Source organism: Natator depressus, chromosome 13, assembly GCF_965152275.1.
Source record: "Natator depressus isolate rNatDep1 chromosome 13, rNatDep2.hap1, whole genome shotgun sequence".
Classification (NCBI taxonomy): domain Eukaryota; kingdom Metazoa; phylum Chordata; order Testudines; family Cheloniidae; genus Natator; species Natator depressus.
The window spans coordinates 31,355,133-31,382,783 of NC_134246.1; the positions used below are offsets into that span (position 1 = coordinate 31,355,133).

The 27,651-nt window shown below is 45.7% G+C and overlaps 1 protein-coding gene across 2 annotated transcripts in view; it reads left to right on the forward strand.

Annotated features, from left to right (window-relative positions):
* Nucleotides 1-793: 793 nt before the first annotated feature.
* Nucleotides 794-27,651, forward strand: part of MMP24 (matrix metallopeptidase 24) — a 170,227-nt gene continuing 143,369 nt past the window's right edge. The window contains exons 1-2 of one of the 2 annotated variants that reach the window (XM_074970413.1): nucleotides 794-927; nucleotides 5,374-5,522. In XM_074970413.1, coding sequence (XP_074826514.1) covers nucleotides 838-927; nucleotides 5,374-5,522 — 239 coding nt within the window. In that variant the 5' untranslated portion in view covers nucleotides 794-837. Of the gene's footprint in view, nucleotides 928-5,373; nucleotides 5,538-27,651 lie in introns of those variants that run through there. The other variant, XM_074970414.1, reaches the window with a different exon arrangement.

Genomic DNA, 27,651 nt, shown 5'->3' on the forward strand with positions numbered 1-27,651 from the left:
GCCGCTTGGTGCTCAGCCTTGGAGCTCTGATCAGCCCGCCTGTCTGACATCTCCCTGACGCGACGTCTCCACAGCGCACCGCGTGTAGTGTACATGGAGCCCCACTGCAGTGAAAAGCACACCACAGCCCCCCAAGGGGGAGCTTACACAGAGAGTTGCCAACTTTCTACTCCCACAAAATGGAACACCCGTGCCCCGCCCCCTCTGCCAGGCCCCACCCCACTGGCGCCCTTCCCCCCCCCTCTGTCGCTCCCTCTCCCCACCCTCGCTCGTTCTCAGGGGGTTGGGGGGGGGGGGGGGAAGGGCTCCAGGCTGAGGCAGTGAGTTGGGATACGGGAGGGAGGGGTCTGGGATGGGGCCAGGGATGAGGGGTTTAGGATAGGGGAGGGGGCTCCGGTCTGGGGAGTGGAGCTGGTGGGTTTGGAGTATGCGAGGGGGCTCCGGGCTGAGACAGGGGGCTGGGGTGGGGGAGGGGTATGAGCGCTGGGCTGGGGCCAGAAATGAGGGGTTGGGCGAAGCAGGTGTTACGGGCGGTGGGGTGGGGAGGGGGCGGGGCTAACTGGCAGTGGGAAGGGGGCGGGGCGAGGGTAACGGCTGTCGGGGGAATGGGCGGGGTGAGCGGCACGCTTTGTCTGTGTCCCCGCCCGGCGCCGGGCCCCGCGCACACGCCACTCGTCCGTCATCCTCGCGCTGGTCGCGGAGGGGGTGAGGCGGCCCAGTCCCACCCCGCCCCGCCCCGCCCGGAGCCAGCGCGCAGGCGCAGAGCAGCGCGGCCGGCGGGCCCGGCAGGTGTGGTGGCCCGTCGGCGCGGCCCGAGCCGTGACGGCCCCTGCTGCCATGGAGGGCCGCTGGGGCCTCGCCAGGGCCTGCTGCTCCCTGCTGGCCGCGCTCTGCGCCCTGCGCTGGGCCGACGCCAGCAGCGGCCGGGTAGGTGCTGACCGAGCGGGCCTGAGGCCATCGAGCGGGGTGAGGGAGAGGGGTCCGGGGCTCCCCCTCGCCGGTCAGGGGAGAGTGAGCCCGGGGGGAGCCGGCGCCCCCCGTCCCTCGGCGGGGAGGGGAGTTAGCTCCTGCGGGGCGTGGGGGCGCCGGCGCCGTCTGGGGCGCAGGCTGAGGGTGTTGCGATGATGCCGGTAGGCGCTAGGTGGTGGGGGCCGATCCCAGGGGGACTGGCTGGGTGGTTCTGTTCCCGGGGGTCCGGGAACTGGGGTGGCTAATGGGCTCTCTCAGCATTTTGGAATCTGCCCTGGAAAAGTTGGTGTTTCTTTCATGGGAAGAAATTGAGAGAGAATTAATGGAAAAAGGATGATTCCCTCCCTCCTTCCCCCCCCTCCCCCGTGTGATTTACTTTGTGCGGGTAGTTGCTTGAAGGTATTTTAGCACAGGATGTGAGGAATTGGGGTTAATTTCTCAGCTGGTTAAGTACTATAGGTCATTACTGCTTTGATCGTAAAAAATATTTCTATTTCTATGTTTTTGTACGTATGCGAGTATAGGAGAATGTATCTTACAGCAGTGGTTCTCAACCAGGGAGGGGTACGTGTATTGCTGGGGGTACACAGAAGTCTTCCAGGAGGTACATCAACTCCTCTAGATAGCTGCCTAGTTTTATAATAGGCTATATGAAAAGCACTAGCAAACTCAGTACAAACTAGAATGTCAGACAGACAATGACTTGTTTATACTGCTCTATACTATACACTGAAATGTAAGTACACTATTTATATTCCAGTTGACTTATTTTATAATTATATGGTAAAAAGGAGAAAGTAATCAATTTTTCAGTAACAGTGTGCTGTGACACTTTTTTATATTTTTGTCTGATTTTATAAGCAAGTAGTTTCTTAGTGAGGTGAAACTCGAGGGTATGCAAGACAAATCCAACTTGTGAAAGGGGTACAGTGGTCTGGAAAGCTTGAGAGCCACTGTTTCAGAGAATAGCTAGAGATTCAAGGTAGGTGAAGTAATCTCTTTTGTTGCAGCAACATTGCATAGAACAGAGAATACGTTTTTTTCAAAACATTTTGCTAATGAGAGGCCCAGCACTCATAGTTGAAGTTCGTAGCTCCTGACACTTACTTTGCGCTCTTTTGAATGTCCAATTGCTTATTTAGGTGACTAAGTGGAAGAATAGCTTTTTTGCACTTTCTCCCATTCTGGTGTGAGGAAGAACTTCTTCATAAAATATCCACAAGGTCACCTATTATCCTCCTTTAATTCTGTCCTTAAAGCTCATCTTTGCTTGGAAAACTACAGAAAAGTCAAGAAAAAACTGCTGTGCTCAAACAGCTGCTTATCATGTTGATCGTACTTGTCTTATTTTCTTGTATATGCCTCCTTTGTTTGTATCGACCTATGATCATTCATCTTATATTCATTTTATGTAGCTCTCTGGGGTAGGGACTATCTCTTCAGTTAGCTGTTTGTGCAGTGCCCAGTATAATAAATACAGGATCTCTAGTGTTGCTACAACATAAGTAGTAAATAATAATAATAAAACCACCCTAATTTCTCACTACTCCATTGATTTACAGGCATGTCCCTTTCTGTCAATTATTGGATGTTTCTCCTCTCTGTTTTCATTGAAGCCATTAGGTTTTTCCCTCAGTTACAGACTAGGAGCTTTTTCTTCCCTGCCACCGTTATGGTCTGTGACTGCATTCTCCCTGATTGTCTTGTACCTCATCTTTATCCACCAGTGTTTGCTGTAGTCGGTGGGCACTCTTTATGGTTTGGGGGAGACTTGGAAAGTACTTGCGTCACAGCAGCTCTCTTTGGCTTTTAATGGGACCATACAGGTTTGGTGTACTTGTAATAGCGTTGCAGGTCAGTGTACAGAGACGGGTGCTGAAGTAGAAATCTGTGTCCTGTGTGCTTTTTGAAATCATGCTGTAAACCTATATAGAACTGAATATAATATGATGGGAATTGGGCAAGAACCTTTCCTGTGTTTCGGGGCTTGGTCATTCTGTGATGTGGAGAAAATGGATATCCCCACACTGTACTGTTTGTTGGGTGGAGGGGGAATGCATATATGGGGCTGGAGCCTGCAGCAGCAGGTAGTAGAGCAGGGTCTCCTGCGTTGAGATGGAGACTGATGTTGGGGTAGGTTGTAGGGTTATAAAATGACACCCGTTGAGGGATGTGGAATGGTGCGTATGCCTCTGTATTTGTATGGGGAGAATGAGGCAGTATAGGATGGGAGAACTGCATGCTCCTACACTGTTGAAAGGGGTTGGTGTGGAATGCGAGAGGTCTGCTGGGTATTGAGCACAGGATATGGGAAACAAGGGTTCCTGGTTGGCACAGGCTGGAGGAGACAAGGGATGCCACGACAGGGTGTGTGTGGTTGGTGTGGTTTTTTTTTTAAGGCTGGGAGAGCGCGAGACCATAGACCATGTCATAGATGGTACAGCAAGGTGTGATTCCCTGCATTGTGAAAAGTTGAAGGGAGTTCTTGGGACATGGTTGCCAATAGTTCAAGGCTTTAGGGAAGCTTGGGGAGTGTTATATCAGGGTGGGTAGAGAGTTCAGGATGAAGTTGCTTGTCTGACTTGGGTTGGGGGAATATAATATTATGTAGGTTGGCACAATGTAAGCTGGTGGCATTTGGGAGCTGTATAGTCTGGGGAATATTTAGGGACTCCTTACTGGGGTGGTTCAGGAAGGACTGGATCTCTGCAGAGGAGATTGGGGCAAGGGTGTTCTTGCATCATCAGGGTAAGGTCACTGCGGGGTAGGGTAAGCTGGGGGCCTTTAAGTAATGAGGTTGGGTTGGTGAGCTTTATTTCAGAGAGAGACAGGATGGAGAGACGGGGGACCACAGGCGCTGACTTATTGTTCCCCATGGGTGCTCCACCCAAAGTTCTGTCCCCACTTCACCCCTTCCTGTGAGGCCCACTGCTTGTTGCTCTGCTCTCCCCTGAGCGCCTCCCACAAGTTGCTGAACAGCTGTTCGGCGGTACTGCTAAACAGTTGTGGCTGGTAGGTGCTGAGAACCCCCTATTTTTTTTTCCATGGGTGCTTGATTCCTGGAGTACCTATGGAGTTGGCACCTATGCTGGTGACTTTCAGAAATTCAGTCTGTGGGGTAAAGATAGTTGGGAAGTGCCTTTCTTACAGGAGACAGGTGAGGTGTCTACTCGTTAATAGGTTGGACAAATTTGCCCTCTGCTTTTTATGGCCTCTAGGAAGCAGTGAATAGCCATACTGTAGTGCACTGTAGCCATGCCCCAACACTGGGGCTAGGAGCAGGGCAGGGTGTAGAGCCCTTATCCCTTCTCTGCACCAATTGGAAAGTCCTCTGTACGTAGAATATTCTCAGTACAGAGAATGTTTCTGTTGCATGACAGATCCTTAGTATAAGTGAGAGTTGGGGGTCTTTAAAAGCTTAATATCCTCCTTAGTTTTAGTTGGAATAGAAAATATTTTGTCATTAGGAGATATATCAACTTTATTCCAAAGACAGAACAGAAATATTTATTTAACACTTGTCTTTTCTGCGTCATTGTCCACTTTGCCATCTGTACCATTGTCAGGACTCCTTTTGTTCCTGATGTGTTTAAAACAAAATTCTCCTTTATCCTATTGGCCATGGACACTTCATTTAAATCTTTAGCAGGTCTTATCAATTTCCTACATTTCTTAACTTGTATTTTATATTCATATTTGCCTCCCCTTTTTTTCCATTTGTTATCTGTCTGCAGCTTTCATATTCTGTCTTAGCCCAAGATGGTTTTTAACTGAAGTAAAAAAAAAAAAAAAAAAAAAAAAAATCATGATGGAGAAACTGTGACTCTAAAGTGTTCTTAAACAACTCCCCATTTTTGTTCACACTTTTTCTATTTAATTTTTTTCTCTGTCAATTTTGTTAATTACTTTTAGCTTTGAGAAACTGGTCCATGTAAAGTACAGTGTCACTTAAATACTCTAGAAAATTTTACCTTAAATCTAGTCATTGAAGTGTCAAGTGGGATGTTACTCCTGCTTTAAGTGCAAATCACACTTAATTTGATCTTTAGTTAAGGAGTTGCTACCAATGTCTCCATAGTAAGCAAGACATGCTAACTGGCTAAATTTGCAACAAATATTATTCATAATGAATAATTCACCATCACTAATGGAAAGTTTGCATAGTGGCTACCCTCAAAATAGTTGATTTTAACCGGTGCAATTAACCCATTACTCTCGGACACAAATTCACTACGTCAGTCAAGACAAAAAAAATGAAGAGGAAAAGAGGCAATACATTTCTACAATTCAGTGGTCACATAAAAATGTTTCCAGTTTAAAATGTTTAAAGGAACAATTTTTTATATATAAACTTCAAAACTGACTACATTATAATTAATGCTTTCTACTTCTCATGTTTTTCAGAGTTGGCTAAAAGCATACGGCTATTTGCTTCCCTCTGAAAGCCGAATGTCTGCCCTGCACTCAGGAAAAGCTATGCAGTCTGCAGTTGCCACTATGCAACAATTTTATGGGATCCCAGTAACAGGAGTGTTGGATCAGACAACTATTGAGTAAGATTTACAAAGGTTATTTTGTGTTTATATTCTAGACACATCTTAATATAACGTTCTCTGTGCCAAAATCCTCTGTGATTAAATAGTTATACGTGACAGATGTTTGCTTGAAATGGGATTCCCAGGGGAATCTAGAATTTTTCTGTTGCAAACAGTTCTGTTTGCAAATAGAGAAAATATCTATCCCCTGTACTAAAATCCTTTAAGTTCCAAGGAGGAATGGGAAGGTAGAAACCAACTGCAGGGTGTGTTTTGCAGGGTTGTGCTTTTTCTCTTGTTAGAGGCCCTGAATTAGTAGGTTTTTACTTTAGGGAAATGTATTGTTGGAGTTCTCTTGGAGCTCAGAGAAGTCAGTGTTAGCTGCTTTGAGACTCCAGTTTTGAGTCAGGTGGAGTGTTCTGATTCACTTATGGTCTGCATTGAGATTTGCCTCAGTTTGGGAGTTGAATCTATGCAGAAGCCTGCTCCAGGCTCATGGGCTTACACTCACTCCGAGTTCTAATTTAGCTCAAGTTAAAGGAGCTTATTCCAGTTTGCAGAGTTGGGAGACTGGGGGCCAGAATCAGGTGCTTTTCTGTCCTTTTAGGAGAGTTTACAAAGGGGTATTTCCTGTGAATCTGTTATGGGAAGTCATGTAATTTACTTAACTTTCTGTGGGATCTTAATGTAAAAAATATACTTTTCTAGACTTGTAACAGAATCCTGAGTGTCTTATGCTTTTTCTGCCTCCTCCCGCCCCCCTTCACTGCACTTAATCTATGCCATAGCTCACATGTAATGAACGCTGTCTGACAAAAATAAGCCTGTCCCTTTCCAGCAGGCTTTGGAAACCACTCTCTATCTCAGTGGGAGGCAGCCATCTTACAACTGCCTCCTCTCTTATTATTGTTCACTGCCAAGCTCCAGTCTAGCTGAGAGTCCTTCCTCCATGACTGGCATATAGGCCCATGCAAACTACTCTAGAAGGGCTCACAGCATGAGTGGGAGAAAACAGAATCTCCCAAACAGGAGAAAACAAACCCTTGCAAACTAAGGTGTAGATGTGGAGGGTGGGTTTTGAGATAACAACCTGAGGATAGGTTTCAGAGTAGCGGCCCTGATAGTTTGTATTCGCAAAAAGAAAAGGAGTACTTGTGGCACCTTAGAGACTAACCAATTTATTTGAGCATAAGCTTTCGTGAGCTACAGCTCACTTTGTACTGTGTGTAGATCTGTACTGCTTTGTTGAGATGTTGTTTGGCAAACAAGAATCAGGACTATTTTGGGGGGGGGGGTCCCCTGCTCCTCTCCTTGTAGGTCTGTCAACTCAACAGTGACTGACTGTGTTAACGCACAGAATTTTTACCAGTCTAGGGACTAAAATAAAGAGTTTCTATGCTATCAAAAGGCCTATAACAGTAAACAAGGAAAGTTGTATAATTCATAACTTTGTGCAGCTACAATTTTAAATTTTGAGCTGTCGAGTGTGCAACAATATATAGGAAGCCTTAAGAGACAGAACTTGTTCTCTTTACATAGGAGTTTCAGGAAGGGGTATAAGAGTAACACAGGAAGCAAGAATGGGATTGGGGTGCCACGGAGCTGAAGCATGACTGTGATGTCTAGAGATCCCAGTAAAAGTTCAAGGCCCTGTTGTGCTGCATGCTGTACAGACAACTACGCAAATTACATCTTCTGTCACCTTCACGTCAGACTTCACCATGAGGCATTCCCTGTCTCCATAGCAACTGGAGTCAGACCAGATCTTTGTTCTATGCGGGAGTTTAGGGCCGCCCTCCAGGAAGAACTTGCTAGAATTGTCTGCCTCTAGACTCTCTCAGACCGCAGACTCTAAGGGCTCCCTTTGGAGCAGAACTTTTCACAAGATTTGAAAAATATTTTAAACTAAATATCTCCCCGGACCTGCCTGCATTGCCGACTATAAGGATGTGAATTGCAGGGCCAACTAAAATCTTGTGTTGTAACTGCCCAATGTAGTCCCTGCTAGTGTGAATTGAAAGTACTTAGTTTGTGTTAATGTAGTCAGTCCCCCTGAATCATGGAGGAAGGCAAGGATCACACACACCCCCCTCCCCAAAAGCAGCTAGGAGAAAGAAATCCCTGCTCCCAGCCAGCAAGTAGGCAAGGGCCATGCAGAGACATGTTATTAGCCAGGATGAGCAGGAATGGTGTCCCTAGCGTTTGTTTGCCAGAAGCTGGGAATGGGCAACAGGGGATGGATCACTTGATGATTACCTCTTCTGTTCATTCCCTCCAAAGCACCTGGCATTGGGTACTATTGGCAGACAGGATACTGGGCTAGATGAATCTTTGGTCTGACCCAATATGGCCATTATGTTCTTAAGTTGTTCCCCTCAGTGCCAGGTCATCCTGCAGGTCTTCGGAAAGTAGTGTGTCATTTGTTTCCAATAGCAACAGCCCTGGGCCCCTCCTCATTCTGTGCAGTCAATCTCCACGCAGCAGGGAGAAGATTCAGAGTGATTCACATTCCCCTCCGCAAGGAAGTCTTCGTTTTCCTTTTCTGGCTTCCAAGAGGCCCACAGAAGGTTATAAAATGGCTGCTCTTTTCTTTATATGCAGGGTACAAGTCTGTCCTTTCGGTCTCTCTGGTAATGCTCCCACGGTGTTGCCAATTCTCATGATTTTATTGAGAATCTTGCAACTTTTGGCGTATTTCTTAAAGTTCAAGCTGCTAGAATCAAGATATTGCCTGAGAATCTCAGCTTTAATTTAAAATAATTATCTAGTCTTTATAATTGTGGAGAAAAGCTTGGGAACATAAAGCAAGTGCCACCTTAAGGCTCAGAAACCAGAAAGCAAAGAAGAACCTCAAACTTCTTGTTAAGCCAACCTCATGATTTTTGGGGCATCACTCATTTTTAAGCACTTGAGGTTAGCAAAACTGTTCCAGCCCTCATAAGGTCTCTCCCCATCCCACAATCCTCCACCTCAGTGATAGGTAAAGGAGAATTATTGTTGACAGAGGTAGTACAAATCTTAGTTCTCTTGTAAAATCAAACTCTTCTATTGCCTTCAAAGCTCCCCTTGAAGTCTTAAAATCTACTGCAATACTCCTCTTTTGAAGAGCACCTTAAAGTTGAGGCTTTGAACAAGATACTTCAGATTATCAACAAAGGCTATGTCTACACTACAGACCTTACAGCGGCACAGCTGTATCGCTGCAGCTGTGCCTCTGTATGGTCTCCTGTGTAACCGCTAACCGCTCTATGCTGGCAGGAGTGAGCTCTCCTGCTGGCATAATTAAACCACCCCCAACGAGAGGCTGTACCTATATTGGCGAGAGAACGTCTCCTGTTGACACGAGTGCTTTTGTTGGTGAAACTTTTGTTGGTCAAGAGTGTGTTTTTCACACCCATGACTGACAAAAGTGCTAGTGTAGACATAGCGAAGTGTTTTTTTTTTTTTTCCCCCAGTGTTAGGTATAAATGGGGATCTAACTTTGCAGGCTAGATCTCTTTGGGAGAGAGGCATATTGGTTCGGTGACATTGCAGTTAGTCTCAGACTAACCAAGCTGTCATTGCCAAATATGATTTCATTAATTGTGGGAAACTCCATGCATTTATGGAACATTTACCAGAAACACAAAAGGAGCAGTTTCAGGCCATTGCCAGAGAGGGTCAGTTAGAAGCCAGAATGGCGCTACAGACTGCATTGGATGCAGCCGATACAACGGCCTGCTCAGTCTCCACAGCTGTGGTCATGAGGTGGGCTTCTTGCTTACACCTTTCCGGATTGCCCAAAGAGCTGCAGATGACGGTGGAAGATCTACTGTTTGAAGAGCCCAAGCTCTTTGTGGAGAAGACAAACACTTCTCTCCACACCTTAAAGGCCACATTATGCTTCCTGGGAATCTACACTGCAGGACAAAAGAGAAGATACAGCTCTTAGCCACAGCACAGGTCACGACCTCCTCAATACCCACTGTCTCAGTGCTTTTGTGAGCCGCAGCGTAAGAGGCCCAGGGTTCAAAAGTGGAAGCAGTCAGCGTCTCAATCCGTGACCTCTCAGACCGCCTCGTTTAAGAACTTTTGACAAATTGGTCGAGGGCCCAAACTACTATATCTTGCAACATCGGCTGCTATCTATACACCTGTCGTGCCCCTTCGGAAGTCATCTGGCCCTCTTTCACAGCAGTTGGGAGAATATCACCTCTGACAGATGGGTCTTGGAGATTATTTCAGAGGGTTATAGCATTCAGTTCAAGTCCCTCCCCCATTCCCACCCTTCTTCCCCTTTTCTATTCAGGGACCCTTCTCACGAGAACCTACTTCGCCAGGAAGTAGATAATCTATTATGTCTAGGGGCCATAGAACCAGTCCCGGAACAACTCAGAGGCAAAGAGTTTTACTTCTATTATTTCCTGATCCCCATGGCGAAGAGAGGTTGGATGCCCATTCTTGATCTAAGGGCATTAAACAAACACATGGAGGCGCAGAAGGTCAAGATGATCATGCTAGCAAGCTCTAGAGCAAGGAGATTGGTTTTCAGCCTTTGACCTAGAAGTTGCCTACTTCCACATATTGATATGACTGTTGCACAGGAAATTCTTTCAAGCAGGACATTTATCAGTCCAGGGTACTCCCATTTGGCCTCTCATCTGCACCCAGCATATTCTTCAAGGTTCTCTCCATTGTAGCGGTGCACCTGTGAACATCAGGAATTATCTACCCATACTGAGACAATTGCCTCCTCAGGGCTCCCTCGTTCAAGGAGGCCGTATGAGCCATCCAGACTGCCATGCGCACATTTGCACAGATGGGCCTACAGCTCAACTTACAGAAAACAACACTGATGTCAATACAGTAACTAGCGTTTATCGGCGCTGACTTTGATGTAGTACAAGCCAGATCTTTCCTCCCACTGCACAGACTCACCACATTTCCGAGTCTCAGAGAGACATTCCAGGCCAGCCCTCAAACATTGGCCAGCAACTGCCTGCAGCTGCTAGGTTCATAGAATCGTAGAATCATAGAATATCAGAGTTGGAAGGGACCCCAGAAGGTCATCTAGTCCAACCCCCTGCTCGAAGCAGGACCAATTCCCAGTTAAATCATCCCAGCCAGGGCTTTGTCAAGCCTGACCTTAAAAACCTCTAAGGAAGGAGATTCTACCACCTCCCTAGGTAACGCATTCCAGTGTTTCACCACCCTCTTAGTGAAAAAGTTTTTCCTAATATCCAATCTAAACCTCCCCCATTGCAACTTGAGACCATTACTCCTCGTTCTGTCATCTGCTACCATTGAGAACAGTCTAGAGCCATCCTCTTTGGAACCCCCTTTCAGGTAGTTGAAAGCAGCTATCAAATCCCCCCTCATTCTTCTCTTCTGCAGACTAAACAATCCCAGCTCCCTCAGCCTCTCCTCATAAGTCATGTGCTCTAGACCCCCTAATCATTTTTGTTGCCCTTCGCTGGACTCTCTCCAATTTATCCACATCCTTCTTGTAGTGTGGGGCCCAAAACTGGACACAGTACTCCAGATGAGGCCTCACCAGTGTCAAATAGAGGGGAACGATCACGTCCCTCGATCTGCTCGCTATGCCCCTACTTATACATCCCAAAATGCCATTGGCCTTCTTGGCAACAAGGGCACACTGTTGACTCATATCCAGCTTCTCGTCCTCTGTCACCCCTAGGTCATTTTCCGCAGAACTGCTGCCTAGCCATTCGGTCCCTAGTCTGTAGCGGTGCATTGGATTCTTCCATCCTAAGTGCAGGACCCTGCACTTATCCTTATTGAACCTCATCAGATTTCTTTTGGCCCAATCCTCCAATTTGTCTAGGTCCTTCTGTATCCTATCCCTCCCCTCCAGCGTATCTACCACTCCTCCCAGTTTAGTATCATCCGCAAATTTGCTGAGTGCAATCCACACCATCCTCCAGATCATTTATGAAGATATTGAACAAAACCGGCCCCAGGACTGACCCCTGGGGCACTCCACTTGACACCGGCTGCCAACTAGACATGGAGCCATTGATCACTACCCGTTGAGCCCGACAATCTAGCCAGCTTTCTACCCACCTTATAGTGCATTCATCCAGCCCATACTTCCTTAACTTGCTGACAAGAATACTGTGGGAGACCGTGTCAAAAGCTTTGCTAAAGTCAAGAAACAATACATCCACTGCTTTCCCTTCATCCACAGAACCAGTAATCTCATCATAAAAGGCGATTAGATTAGTCAGGCATGACCTTCCCTTGGTGAATCCATGCTGACTGTTCCTGATCACTTTCCTCTCATGTAAGTGCTTCAGGATTGATTCTTTGAGGACCTGCTCCATGATTTTTCCAGGGACTGAGGTGAGGCTGACTGGCCTGTAGTTCCCAGGATCCTCCTCCTTCCCTTTTTTAAAGATTGGCACTACATTAGCCTTTTTCCAGTCATCCGGGACTTCCCCCGTTCGCCACGAGTTTTCAAAGATAATGGCCAAGGGCTCTGCAATCACAGCCGCCAATTCCTTCAGCACTCTCGGATGCAACTCGTCCGGCCCCATGGACTTGTGCACGTCCAGCTTTTCTAAATAGTCCCTAACCACCTCTATCTCCACAGAGGGCTGGCCACCTCTTCCCCATTCTGTGATGCCCAGCGCAGCAGTCTGGGAGCTGACCTTGTTAGTGAAAACAGAGGCAAAAAAAGCATTGAGTACATTAGCTTTTTCCACATCCTCTGTCACTAGGTTGCCTCCCTCATTCAGTAAGGGGCCCACACTTTCCTTGGCTTTCTTCTTGTTGCCAACATACCTGAAGAAACCCTTCTTGTTACTCTTGACATCTCTTGCTAGCTGCAGCTCCAGGTGCGATTTGGCCCTCCTGATATCTTTCCTACATGCCCGAGCAATATTTTTATACTCTTCCCTGGTCATATGTCCAACCTTCCACTTCTTGTAAGCTTCTTTTTTATGTTTAAGATCCGTTAGGATTTCACCATTAAGCCAAGCTGGTCGCCTGCCATATTTACTATTCTTTCGACTCATCGGGATGGTTTGTCCCTGTAACCTCAACAGGGATTCCTTGAAATACATCCAGCTCTCCTGGACTCCCTTCCCCTTCATGTTAGTCCCCCAGGGGATCCTGGCCATCTGTTCCCTGAGGGAGTCGAAGTCTGCTTTCCTGAAGTCCAGGGTCCGTATCCTGCTGCTTACCTTTCTTCCCTGCGTCAGGATCCTGAACTCAACCAACTCATGGTCACTGCCTCCCAGATTCCCATCCACTTTTGCTTCCCCCACTAATTCTACCCGGTTTGTGAGCAGCAGGTCAAGAAAAGCGCCCCCCCCCCCAGTTGGCTCCCCTAGCACTTGCGCCAGGAAATTGTCCCCTACGCTTTCCAAAAACTTCCTGGATTGTCTATGCACCGCTGTATTGCTCTCCCAGCAGATATCAGGAAAATTAAAGTCCCCCATGAGAATCAGGGCGTGCGATCTAGTAGCTTCCGTGAGTTGCCGGAAGAAAGCCTCATCCACCTCATCCCCCTGGTCCGGTGGTCTATAGCAGACTCCCACCACTACATCACTCTTGTTGCACACACTTCTAAACTTAATCCAGAGACACTGGAACCTTGAAGAATATGCTGGGTGCAGATGAGAGGCCAAATGGGAGTACCCTGGTTATATGGCAGCATGCATCTTCATCACCCCAAATGCCCAGATATTCATAAGGTGTCTTCAGATGTGGCTCAGTTCTGTCTGTTACCCAAACAGGGGCACACTAACCAAACTATCACTGCTTTCCACGGTAAAGCACTCCCTGGACTGGTGAAAAGTCCCATTCAACATTCAAGCAGGCATTCCATTTGTGCAACCGTTACCGATAATGATTCTAAAGACATATGCCTCCCTAATAGGCTGGGGAGCTCACCTACACGACTGCCAGGTTCAAGGCAAGTGGTCTTCCACAGAAGCGACCCTCCATATCAGTCTTTTGGAGCAAAGGGCAGTCAGGAGTGCCTGTCCACACTTTCTGCCATTCATCAAAAACACCCACACAAAGGTCATGATGGACAATGAGACCTGTATGTTTTACATAAATCTCTGGGGACAGGGCCAGATCTCCCTCCCTCTGCAGGAAGCACTCAAACTTTGGAATTGGTGTATCCGTCACAACATGCTCATCTCAGCCGTCTGTTTACCAGGGATACAGAACATGACAGCCCACAGTCTGTTGGAATTTTTCTCATGACCAGGAGTGGGAACTGAACTTCAAGGTTCTTCGAGAAGTAGTCGCCCTTTGGAGAACCCCGACTACTCTTTGCTACTTACTGGAACAAGAAATGTCCTCGTTAGTGCTCCAAGGCTGACCTGGGGAAACAGTCGCTGGGAGACACCCTCATCCTCCCATGGGATTGGGACCTCTTGTATGCCTTTCCCCTGTTTCCTCTTCTATCCAAGGTCCTGTTGAAAATTTGAAGAGGCAAGAGTTATTCTGATTTCCCCCTCTTGGCCATGACAAGTCTGGTTCCCTTACCTGACACAGATGGCAATATGTCCTCTGGTTCCTCTTCGGCCCATTCCTCAGCTGCTCTCTCAAACTACAGGCTGATCCTTCACCCCAGCCTGCAGGTCCTCCGCCCCCACGCTTGGGTCCTCTTTAGTTCCAAGACTTTCACCTCACAAGAGCATTCTACCTTTAAGACATGTTGCTCCACAGCTGAAAGTCTGCCGCTTGACATACTTACCCACAAAAATGGAAAATATTCCAAGTTTGGTGTCATTCTAAGCACGTAGACCTGGCCTCATCCTCCTTCCCACTCTGTTTTTACACTACATTTCAGACCTCAAGAGATCAAAACTCTAAGCTCCCTTAAGGTAGATGTCACAGCCATAATGACTTTCCACCATCAAGTAGACGGATACTTTGTGTTTGCTCACCAGCTGATGTGTAGATTCCTTAAGGAGATGGGAAATCTCTTCCCACATGTGAGACTACCTGCTCCACCCTGGGATCTTAACCCAATTCTCAGAGCCTTGACTAGGTCTTCCTGTGAGCCAATGGCAATTTACTCTGTCATACACCTGTCCATGAAGACAGCATTGCTAATTGCCATCACCTCAGCTAGGCGCATAGGAGAAATAGTGGCCCTAATGGCACACCTACCATACACAGTCTTTTCTAAAGACAAAGTAACTCTGAGGCCGTATCCCATGTTTTTCCCTAAAGTTGCCTCCACTTTCTATATGAAATCAACAGAGCCATCTTCCTGTTTTTTGTGTGTTTTTTTTCTGCCCTCTCCCCCTACAGGGACATGCATCTCAAAGAACCAGTGTTACTGCACAAGGTCCGTAACTTCCTCTTCTGTTTGACAAGGCCTGTTTTCTATAAAACCATGTTGACTGCCATGAATTAAATGATAGGAATATAATTTAAAATTGAATCTCATATCAGCTTTTCCATTATTTTTCCTGGTGTTGATGTCAGGCTAACTAGTCTGTAGTTACTTAAGTCATCCTATTTGTCCTTTTTGAACATTGGCACGATATTAGCACTTTTCTGGTCTTCTGGAATTCCCCTGGGTATTCCAAGATTTATTATAAATTAATGCCAGTGGGCCAGTGATCTCCTCAGACAACATTTAGGACTCGTAGGTGCAAATTATTTGGGCCTGCTGACTTTAATTTTTTTTATAACTACTAGGTGTGGCCTAACATCCTTTGTTACTAGGGGCCTGGAAAGTATCATAGAATATCAGGGTTGGAAGGGACCTCAGGAGGTCATCTAGTCCAACCCCCTGCTCAAAGCAGGACCGATCCCCAATTAAATCATCCCGGCCAGGGCTTTGTCAAGCCTGACCTTGACAGAACAAGGAGTAATGGTCTCAAGTTGCAGTGGGGGAGGTTTAGGTTGAATATTAGGAAAAACTTTTTCACTAGGAGGGTGGTGAAACACTGGAATGCGTTACCTAGGGAGGTGGTGGAATCTCCTTCCTTTGAGGTTTTTAAGGTCAGGCTTGATAAAGTCCTGGCTGGGATGATTTAGTTGGGGATTGGTCCTGCTTTGAGCAGGGGGTTGGACTAGATGACCTCCTGAGATCCCTTCCAACCCTGATGTTCTGTGAAAGCTGACAGAGGAACCCTATGGCTCTGAAAGTCTCTTTATGACAATGACCACATAGGTTTCTGCTTGGAGCAGGATTTTCTATTTCCTGGAGGACTGGGTTGCTTCAACCACAGACCAGTGCACCAGGGACATAGTGAGTCCCATGAGTTACGGGCTCCACCTTATCTGTTTTTCATCCACTGTCTCTTGTCGAATGACTGCATAAAGCACATTCTAATCTAGAACAAGATTTCTCACCTCCTGGTTATGGGAGTAATATGGAGCGTTCCCTCAGATTTTTAGGGTTATACTTAATCTTTATTTCTCAGAAGTGTACAAAGGGAATCCATACCATTCTAGATCTCAAAAGGCTCAACAAGTGGATGAAGAACATGAAATTCCATATGGAGACCATAACTTCTATAGTGTCATCCCTGTCCCAGGGGGATTTTCTGACTTTAGTGGATCTGGCAGATGCACACCTCCATGTTCCAGTCAGACTGTCATCACAGGTTCTTAAGATTTGTCTAGGCAGGAAGCAGCATCAATATTGGCTCTTCCATTTGCCTTGTTCTCAGTCCCATGGGTTTTCACAAAGATGGTGGTGGTAATCATAGCCAGACTCGGGTAACTGGATCCACCTGTGCACCTTCGTGGATGACACCTTAATCAGAGCTCTATCCCTTGCAACAGCACACAGAACTAGTCTCTGATTTTGGACTCTTACGGGTATATGGCTTTATTGTCAATATCAAGAAAAGCTCTTTGATTTCTTCCACCAAAATAATCCACTTGGGGATGGACATAGACACCTCATTAGCAAGGATTTATCAATCTCTAGGAAGGTTCCAGAAGATTCAGAATCTCCTCTTTCTGTTTCGGAGCTGCAAGAGGCCCATCATAGCACTGAGCCTTCAGCTATTAAGCCTCCTAGTAACATGCAGACAGATCGCTCCATGGATGCAATTACACATCGGGTGCTTTCTAAGCTATGTCTTAGAAGCATGGGACAGCTCCCCAGAATGCAGGAAAGATCAAGTAAAGGTTCTGTCACAGGTGACTAACTCCTGAAATGGCAAATGTGTGGTCATATGCCTTCTAGATCCCTTGGTCCTCACAACCGATGCCAGCCCTGGAGGACTGCGGAGCACACCTGGGGCAGAATCTGGAAGAAAGGACACATAGCATAAACCTCTCAGAAATAAAAGCTGTCAAGCTGGCGGTATGATGATTTCAGTCCAGCCTAGAGGAAAGCCACATCCTGATTCAGTCAGACAACACGACCATGATCGCATAAGTGAACAACCAAGGGGGGAACAAGAGGCCAAGAACTTCATCTTGAAGCAATAGAAATTATGCAGTGGGCAGAGCATTCTCCCCTTTCCCTCAAGGCAGTTCAAATAAAGGGAGACCTGAACCAGAAGATGGCCCAGCTCAGCAGGATCAAGGTGAACAACTGAGTGTGCCTGAATCAGGAAGGCTTTGAGATAATTGCCTGTCTGATTGTTTGTCCTGCTCTCAACCGACCTATTTGCAAACAGCATGAGCGCATCCCCAGGTCCATGAGAACAGATGCCCTATTGCACCGATGGCTGCAGGGCCTCCTCTGTGCTTTTCCTCCCTACCCAATATTAGGGAAGGCGTTCCAGATGATAAAATGAGAGCAGGCGACAGTTATACTGGTAACCCCACGTTGGCCATGGAGACCCTGGTTTTCAGATCTAACACAGCTGAGATTGTGGTCGCCACAACAGCTCCCAAAGAGACAAGACTTCCTCTCCCAGGGTCCTCTCTTTCATCTGGACCTGATCAAGTTACACCTAGTAGCCTGGTTATTGAAAGGGAAGCACTAGTATTGTTGGGCTTTTCCTCCAGAGTCATCAGGAGATTCTTTCTTCTAGAAAAGCATCAACTTAGAAAGCATACTTTTTCTTGACCAAATTGTGGGGATGGTGCCAGGACCACAAGACAAATCCAAGATAACCTGAATTCCTGTATAACTTGGATTTTCTCCAAGAAGGTTTTGGCGAAGGTCTCTAACCCAGCACCATGGCATGTCAGGTGTCTCCTCTTAGTAGTATGATGCTCTCTGGCAGAGAACGCCCAGGTAGACAGATTTCTTAGTACAGTCTGATTTAGCCAAGCCAGTTATCAGGCCTTTTTTTTTTTTTTTCCAACATGGTACCTGCCCCTGGTAATGGAGAGCCCTGACCAAACACCCCTTCTACCTTTGATGTCAGCGTCAACATTTTTTGTCCATCACGTCTTGCTTCCTGATGCCATCATGTCCGCCAGGTGAGTGTTGGAGCTGGCGGCACTTTGTATACAGGAGCCTTACTGAGTGTTTCATGAGGACAAGGTGGTGCTCATAACTGCAGAATCATTTATCCCAAAAGTGAACTCTTCTTTCCATGGTTCCCAAAAGATCATTCCCTGTTTTTGTATCCTTCCAGCTGAAATGCCAAGGGTGCAGAGCTTCCTATTGCTACGTGGATTAGACTGTGCATTGTGGAAGTGTACAGGATGGTGAATGGTATTGGGAATCAGTTGTGTAGATAAGGGGGCTGTTGTCTGTAAGGCCCTTGCCTCAGTTGTTGCAGAAGTTAAAGGTATACAACAAATGAAGCAGTGTTTTTCAGGACAGAAAGGAAGGATGGTGTCAGGGCAGTTGCATGCCACCCTGGAGAATTGGAGTCTGCCCCTGCCCATGCCACAAAGTTTGTGATATGCTGGGTAAGGCACTTCAGCCAAACTTCTGATAGGTGGCACTAATCGCATGTTTCACTTCTTTTGCATGTCCAACTTGAGACACCTGGCATCTTTTTTGCAGAAATGCTGAGCACTCACAACTGTAACTGAAGTCAAAGAACGGTGTGCTGAATATTGAAAGTGCTATGAAATGCTAAGATCTCTGGAAAAATAATCAGGCCATGGGCATCTCAAATTGGGCACCTAGATTTAGCAGACACTTGACATGTCTGTGCCTCAGTTTCTCATCTGTAAAATGGGAATACTATCTGAGCTCACAGGATCATTTTGAAGATAAATTCCTTAATATTTGTGAAACGCTTAGATGCTACAGTGATTAGTGCTGTAGAAAAGACCTTGAGACTATTAAAAATTCTATTTCAGATCTGTAAAGTGTGGATAATGGTACTGACCTTTGTAGAGTTGTTTGAAATCCACTGGTGAAAAGTGTTAGGTGGTATTATTCAAATCAGGGTTTGAATGGCATGTGGCAAACAAGGATTTGAATGATGAAGCTACATATTGACTAGAACCATAGGGTTAGAAGGCATCACAAGGGTCATCTAGTCTAGCCCCTTGCCAAGACACAGGATTTATTGTCATGTTTCAGAGTAGTAGCCGTGTTCGTCTGTATCCGCAAAAAGAAAAGGAGTACTTGTGGCACCTTGAAGACTAACAAATTTATTTGAGCATAAGCTTTCGTGAGCTACAGCTCACTTCATCAGATGCATTCAATGGAAAATACAGTGGGGAGATTTATATACACAGAGAACATGAAACAATGGGTGTTACCATACACACTGTAACGAGAGTGATCAGGTCAGGTGAGCTATTACCAGCAGGAGAGCGGGCGGGGGGCCTTTTGTAGTGATAATCAAGGTGGGCCATTTCCAGCAGTTGACAAGAACGTCTGAGGAACAGTGTGGGGGGAATAAACATGGGGAAATAGTTTTTGTGTAATGACCCATCCACTCCCAGTCTTTATTCAAGCCTAAGTTAATTGTATCCAGTTTGCAAATTAATTCCAATTCAGCAGTCTCTCGTTGGAGTCTGTTTTTGAAGTTTTTTTGTTGAAGAATTGCCACTTTTAGGTCTGTAATTGAGTGACCAAAGAGATTGAAGTGTTCTCTGACTGGTTTTGAATGTTATAATTCTTGACGTCTGACTTGTGTCCATTTATTCTTTTATGTAGAGACTGTCCAGTTTGGCCAATGTACATGGCAGAGGGGCATTGCTGGCACATGATGGCATATATCCCCCAGGCTGTTCCTCGGACGTTCTTGTCAACTGCTGGAAATGGCCCACCTTGATTATCACGACAAAAGGTTTCTCCCCCCCTCCCCCACTCTCCTGCTGGTAATAGCTCACCTTACCTGATTGCTTTTGTTACAGTAAAAAGAAAAGGAGTACTTGTGGCACCTTAGAGACTAAACAATTTATTTGAGCATAAGCTTTCGTGAGCTACAGCTCATACAGACTAACACGGCTGTTACTCTGAATCTTGTTACAGTGTGTATGGTAACACCCATTGTTTCATGTTCTCCGCGTATATAAATCTCCCCACTGTATTTTCCACTGAATGCATCCGATGAGGTGAGCTGTAGCTCACAAAAGCTTATGCTCAAATAAATTTGTTAGTCTCTAAGGTGCCACAGGTACTCCTTTTCTTTTTGAGGATTTATTGTGTCTGTATCTAAGACAGATGGTTATCCAGCCTCTTTGAAAAACCTCCAGTGAAGGAGCTTCCTCACTTCCATGGGCAGTTTGTTCCATTGTCCTACTGTTCTTACAGTTAAGAAGATATTCCTGAGATGCTTCCCATTCAGTGAGTGCTGTCCGTCCTGTGCACTGAATGAGAAAAGGGTCCTGGGGGGAAAAAGAAGTAGGGGATCATGTATTTAGGCTATCAAAATATATATAAGGATGTCAATTTATGGTCTGTGCGTTCTTAATTCTGACACTTCATAATCTGAGGGATTGACTCTGCAGCATTAATGTTCTTTTAGTGTAGCTTGTGTATGTAATAGTTTGCAGATAAGGTACCATTAAATGGAACTCAACAATATGTAACCATAGTTCCTGGGTTTTTAAGGATCAATAAAACTTTGTGGTGTGCAGTACAAATGCCTACCTTTGTGTAGCTCTCCATCTGCTCTTAACACACAGCCTTCATAAGCCTTTCCTGGAAACAGCATCCAGTCCCCAGGGTACTGCCTGGAGCTAGAGCTTCCCCGATTCTGAACATGCTATTAGAGGTTTTATAAAGGTGGAAAAGCAGTTCAATAGAGGGTTTTTTTAATAATTAAAGGTTGCCATGTCCCCTGTATCCTCACCCTCCCTCCCTGTTTAAGTAGACTTATTGACAATGACACTTTTGTAGTGCACTAACTCCTGAAATATGTCTGAAGTTGACCTTGGTCTGATCTAACAGCTGATGGGGGGCAGTCAATGCTATAAATTTAACAGTCCATCAAAGGACCAAAAAAGTCATGAGTCTGAAAATAGTGTGAACTGCTTATTTTAGGCAGGATTGTGTATCAGAAACCCCTTGAACAAATGACCCACAAAGTTGCATTTATTTGATCGCTCTTTCGTTTTTCAGGAAAGGGGCAAGGATCATGAATCATGATTACATAATGTAACTGCTTGTACTAGTCTTTCTTCTTCTGTTATTTAATTAGTGCTGTGTTCCTTGACAATACTTGTGAAGTAAAATTGGAGTCTGCATGTGAATCTTAGAGAGCTTGGAATATCAACTCTTCAGCTACAAATTGTGATCTCCGGGCATAATTTCCGAAAGGAACCCTTGCTGATTGCCGGTAGCGAGTCAGTAACAGACACAACACACATTCTCTGACTCCTACCCTTGTTAGTTCTCAAATTCACAGTACCTGTGTTGCTCAGACTCAGCGGCTATAGCCACCTTGTTACTCTGACTGCAGTCTGTCTGAAAAGTCCCTGACTTTGTAAGGGAGTTCCTATCTTGCTGTATATGCACATTTCACTCTTTTATAGATTAATAGATTCCAAGGCCAGAAGGGACCATTGTGATCATCTAGTCTGACCTCCCCTATAACACAGGCCAGAAAACTTCCCCAAAATAATTCCTGTTTGAAATAGAGAAAGATCCAGTGTTGATTTAAAAATGACCAGTGATGGAGACTCCACCACTTTGGTAAATTGTTCCAATGGTTAATTACCCTCATTGTTTAAAAAAAGTGTGCCATATTTTCAGTCTGAATTCTGAACCCTTTGCTATCTATAGGGGTAGCTGTCCTTATCCCTTGTGGAATATAAGATAGAGCGCTTGTATAAAGTCACCTTAAACATAGTTAAGAATAGAAGATAGCTTCTAACAGAACCAAATCGCAGCCACTTTGCCATACAAAAAGAGAAGGAGTTCTTGTGGCACCTGAGAGACTAACAAATTTATTTGAGCATAAGCTTTTGTGAGCTACAGCTCACTTCATTGGATGCATACAGTGGGGAAATTTTATATACACAGAGAACATGAAACAATGGGTGTTACCATACACACTGTAACGAGTGATCAGGAAAGGTGAGTTATTACCAGCAGGAGAGCAGGGAGGGGGGACCTTTTGTAGTGATAATCAAGGTGGGCCATTTCCAGCAGTTGACAAGAACAGCAGGGGGGGAAATAAACAAGGGGAAATAGTTTTACTTTGTGTAATGACCCATCCACTCCCAGTCTTTATTCAAGCCTAAGTTAATTGTATCCAGTTTGCAAATTAATTCCAATTCAGCAGTGTCTCGTTGGAGTCTGTTTGTTTTTGAAGTTTTTTTGTTGAAGAATTGCCACTTTTAGGTCTGTAATCGAGTGACCAGAGAGATTGAAGTGTTCTCCGACTGGATTTTGACTGTTATAATTCTTGACGTCTGATTTGTATCCATTTATTCTTTTACGTAGAGACTGTCCAGTTTGGCCAATGTATATGGCAGAGGGGCATTGCTGGCACATGATGGCATATATCACATTGGTAGATGTGCAGGTGAACGAGCCCCTGATAGTGTGGCTGATGTGATTAGGCCCTATGATGATGTCCCCTGAATAGATATGTGGACACAGTTGGCAATGGGCTTTGTTGCAAGGATAGGTTCCTGGGTTAGTGTTTTTGTTGTGTGGTTGCTGGTGAGTATTTGCTTCAGGTTGGGGGGCTGTCTGTAAGCAAGGATTGGCCTGTCTCTCAAGATCTGTGAGAGTGATGGGTTGTCCTTCAGGATAGGTTGTAGATTCTTGATGATGCATTGGAGAGGTTTTAGTTGGGGGCTGAAGGTGACGGCTAGTGGCGTTGTTATTTTCTTTGTTGGGCCTGTCCTGTAGTAGATGACTTCTGGGTACTCTTCTGGCTCTGTCAATCTGTTTCTTCACTTCAGCAGGTGGGTATTGTAGTTGTAAGAATGCTTGACAGAGACCTTGTAGGTGTTTGCCTCTGTCTGAGGGGTTGGAGCAAATGCGGTTGGATTTCTAGGATTCCTGCTGTTGACTCATTTAGTGGTTAACAGTCCATATGTAAAGTTAGTGTAAAGACTCTGGAGTAACTGCTGAAATTATTTTATATTACAAGACTTATTTAGAAGTTAATTTGGATGTGTTAAGTTGGATGTGTTGGTTTTACTGTTCCATTTTTAGTATTTGTATTTTGATTGAAGCTGCCCGCTTTAAGAAAGGGTGGGGCACCTTATTGTAGAGTGTATTTGAGGCTTAAAGGAATTTACGGGAGACTGCTTGCGTGTGCAGAGGAGAGACCCAGCCTGTGAGTGCTCCAAATTGGCCAGAACTTGATTTTAAAGACAGACTTTTCCAGAAAGCAGCCTCACTTTCCAAGGTGTAATTAACATTACACAGCAAGGGAGATTTAGGTTAGATATTAGGAAAACTTTCTAACTATAAGGGTAGTTAAGCTCTGGAATAGACTTCCAAGGGAGGTTGTGGAGTCCCCATCATTGGAAGTTTTTAAAAACAAGTTGGACAACACCTGTCAGGGATGGTCTAGTTTTACTTGTTCCTGCCACAGCACAGTGGGTTGGACTTGATGACTTCTCAAGGTCCCTTCCAGTCTTAAATTTCTGTGACTTCTCTTCTGCTGCAAGTTCCTTCCTCCTTGCCCTTTCTTCTGTCTCCTCCATTGTCTGTCATTGACTATTTTAACCCTCTCCTGCATTGCAAGGTCTGTCCAATCAACCCCAAATCTGACTCATCCACTAGTTATTTGAATAAACATGATGGTTTCTCTGTTACCTTGTCCTTGCTCTCCCTATTTGTTTGCTGCAGGTTTGTGTTGTCTTTTATTCTATGCTAAGAAGATGTAAACACTTTAGGGCAGGAACATGTATGGCACTTAGCACAATCGGAGCCTGTTGTAGGGTCACATCCTGGAGCTTTGCAGTGTAGATGCAGTGCCCCCCCCCCCCTCGGGAGCAGGGAGTCTGCTATACATTTCTCTCAATCCCATGGGCCAATTTCCTTTGTCTTTTTAATCCCAAGAATCTCAGTTGACTCCACTGAAAACAGAAGCAAGCCCCCTGAGTGTACTGCAGCAGCGCGGTGAGTCAGCATTTAGCCTTCCATTGTCTTCTGACCACTGAGCTGCGGAGAGCCTTCTGTGTTTGCAATGGAGACTGAGCAGAGCAAGCCTTTTGCAAAGTGTGCTGCTTGCTGTTCACAGGAGCAAAGCCAGATTTTGGTAAATCTCTGGTGTGAGGCCAGAAGAACAATGGACTTCAATAAGAGTACCAGGAACGATCTCTCGCACCAGCGAATAGTGAAGAAGCTGGCAAATTTACCAGACTAGTGCAGGGCATGCATTAACCATCTTAAGAGTGAATACAGGAAAACCAGGGACCAGAACTGCACTTTGGGCAAGTTGCCGATGTTGTGCCCATTTTGAGGCATTTGACCAAGTGCTGGGCTCTGCACCGCGCATGCAGCCAGTGGTGGTATATGAGACCTAATCAGCTGAGATGGCACCTTGCTGGCCCCAGAATCCAGCATGGGGAGTGATAGGAGCCAGCAGCAGGTGCGGAGTGAGGCCGGTAAAGTGACTCTGTTACTGAAACCAGTTTATATGAGGCTCTTCTGCAGGACATTGTGGGGCCATACTTAGTGGAGCTGTTTGATGTCCCCCTTCCTTCCACCAAGGATCAGCCCACCGGAGAGCCTGTAGCAGATACAGATGGACAGAAGCCGGCCTGGAGTCTGGTAAGTTTCTGACTCCATTATAGTGTTTATTAATATAGGAAGGAGGGATTTCTGTTACATGAACCAATTGGCTAGCAACGTGTATCCTCTAATGGTGAATTCTCTCAGTGGCATGGCTCTCTCCACCTCCCATCCCCCTGCGCGCACAACCACATGGAGTTCAAAATGGTGACTGGGAAATGTAAACAGTAAAAATGAGTTGAAAGTGAATTTTTACTGGAAAGGTACAGATTTTTTCTATGGCGTTCCTGTGTCTTTAAAATAACCTTACACTGCCATACCTGTAAGTAGGTTGCTCTGTAAACACTCAGTTGTGTAATTAGCTGCCTGGAAACAGTGAACGGTGGGAGGGGGCAGGGCAGAAATGTGTTCTATTCACAAATCTAGTCCATTTCAGGTAAAGGTAGTACATGCAGTCCATAGATGACAAAAGCATTTGTCCCAAATTCGAGTGAGGTATGAAAATGTGTCTAGGAATGTGCCGGGGTGGGGGAGGAAGTGTAAGGGGGATACCCACTGAGTTGTGTGTTTGCATGCAATCTTAACTGGCTAAGCCAGGTGCAAGATAACACAGCATCCTGTTTCCCTCATGAATTCTGCCCCACTCCCAGGTGCTGATAGATGCACACTTTTCCTGAAGCAGGAACTCTAGGTAGTCACCTTTTGTGGAAGGACATAGTTTTCCAGGACCACCTTGGTAGTTGACCAGGCCAGTCCACTCAGAGCTATGCTGTTTAGTCACTATACGTTTGAATACTTTGGCTGCATACAATGCATGTTTCCCACTTGCAGCTTGAAATAACATCTCCCTTAACCATTCTTGTGGTGCCGGATTGGCAATGTTCTCCAAAATGTGGAAGGCCAGAAATGATAAAAAAAAAAAAAAAAAAAAAAAAAAGTTTTTTCTTAGCAAGGCCACTCTCAGCCTCCCTGCCCCTTCTCCTCCTCCTCCCCCACCCAAGTAGTTCTTGTGTTTTTTAGAAAGCAAAAAAATGCTTGAATTTTTAATTTGTCTCTGCACTTCTTTCACTGAGATTGACCAGGCTGTGTCCAGGGAGTGTCTGTGCTCTGAAGCATCCCTTTCACAATGTATTGAAGTTCAGTTTGGAAAAGCAACATTTTATGTCCTTGAAATTCCATAAGGATTTTTTCTGTGCTCCTGCACTGAGCTATTTGAGACAATAACCCTCTCTTTCTTATCCTGTTCCAGACTCTTCAACCTCTACTGGGTGCAGTACCTCCACAGCTTGCCCACAGTTCAGTAGAAGCCTGGCCTAATGTACCTTCCCAGACTGTTCCAAGATATGTTTCCGTGATGAACTTACGGTTGGATTTCTGGACAGGGCCAACAAACAGGTCCATTGTCAAAAACAAAGAGACTTATGGCTAGAGAAGAGGCATGCCGAGAGGAAAGGCTGAGGCTGGCTGCACAGATTGAGGACAGGGTTTCAGCGTAGGAATAGGCATTAGGTTTGCAATTCCTGGAACAGGAACGGGGGATAAGGAAGGAAGACAAGTCAGCAGAGAGAATTGTTTGAGCTGCTGATATTGGTGATGGCTGCAGGAGTACCGGCTCCTGCTGTATCACCCACACCACAACCTGAGTCCCCAGAAACATCCTGGAAAACTCCATGGCTGGTTGGCCCATGCAGTCGGGCCTCATGAGTGGCTGGGCCGGTCATCTTAGCCTCATGCAGTCCTCTGTCTTGACCACCTACCCTGTGGATGTCTCCACCCTCTCCCTTGGTATCAAGTATGTGGCATATGGCGAAAGGAGAATGGGGGGCCAGGAGACATGCAACAGTGGGGGGATTCTGTATTGTACATGGTTTCACTGTTCATATACTTTTTTTTTTTTTTTTTAAACGATTCTGTTACTGGTGTTGGTGTGGTAATGGCAGCTGACCTGCCTGGTAAGGAGTGAATGTTGTACTTTTATAATACATATGTATAAATAAAGCATCTTATGTAATCAAGAAAGGTTATTGCTATAACTGCATCACATCATAAAATGTATATTTAAAATAAAGGTAAACACATGACCTGGGACAATTAGGAATTAGTAAGCACTATTCCTCTATACAGTTAGGTACATCAGAAGCCTCCTCCACCACTTTACCCAAGTCAACGTCCCAACATCAAATTGGTTGGCAAGTGACCTGTAACAGTCTGGGGTAGCCAGCTGCCAGATGGTTACAGCAACCTGCTTCTGGTCTGGCAAGAGTACTCTCATGCCTGTCTTTACACTGGAGGGTGGGGGCAAGCTGCGCACAAAACTCCAGAAATGTTTTTTCCATGTGAAAGTTAGGACAACCAGCAGTGGGTCCAGAAGTCTGCATGATGATGTGATCCCCACCAGTCTGTGCTTGTGGCCCTATGCCAAAAGTGCCAGTCTATGTAGGGGGCTCCAGTGGCTATACTGAGTGTCATGAGCAGTGTCAGCTTGTTCAAGTCTGCCATGCCTGGATACTCCTACTTCATAAGCTCTGTCAGATGACTTTGGTGGGTCAGCAAATGCCATCGAAATGTCCACCAGCACCTCTGGAAGCTATGTCCATTTCCTGACACAAGAGTGAAAGCTCAAGCAAGAGACGTTCTTCGAAAGGCACCTCCTCCATGTTGCTGGCTCTGGTAGCTGGGAGTGCACAGACCAAAATGACCACTCAGCGGGCTGTGTTGGCAGGCTGTTCAAACTTCTTCTTAACATGCATAGTGGGCAAGTTTTTCCACAGTGCACCATGGTTAAAGGGCCAGAGTGGCCATGTTTCGGGAGGACACTAGGGAGTCTGGGATATGGCTGGTTTGACTCAGGTCTGTGTGCTACAGTGTGGATGCCAGAGCCCCAGGTTCAAGCATGGTTTAGAAAATTCTGATGTAGGGTTGACAATCAGTAAATGCTCAAGCCCTGGGTTCTGTAACCCAGGGTCAGCTAACTTGAGTCCCACTAACGCTGGGCTTATATAGCAATGTAGACGTACCTGTAGTTACCTCATAAGGAGAATAAAAGACTATTTTGTCTTTCAGCCAGATATTACTGAAATGTGATGGGCTGAGTCACATGATGAAAATCAATGGTTATATCTTATTTAGGGAGCATTTAGTGGGCAA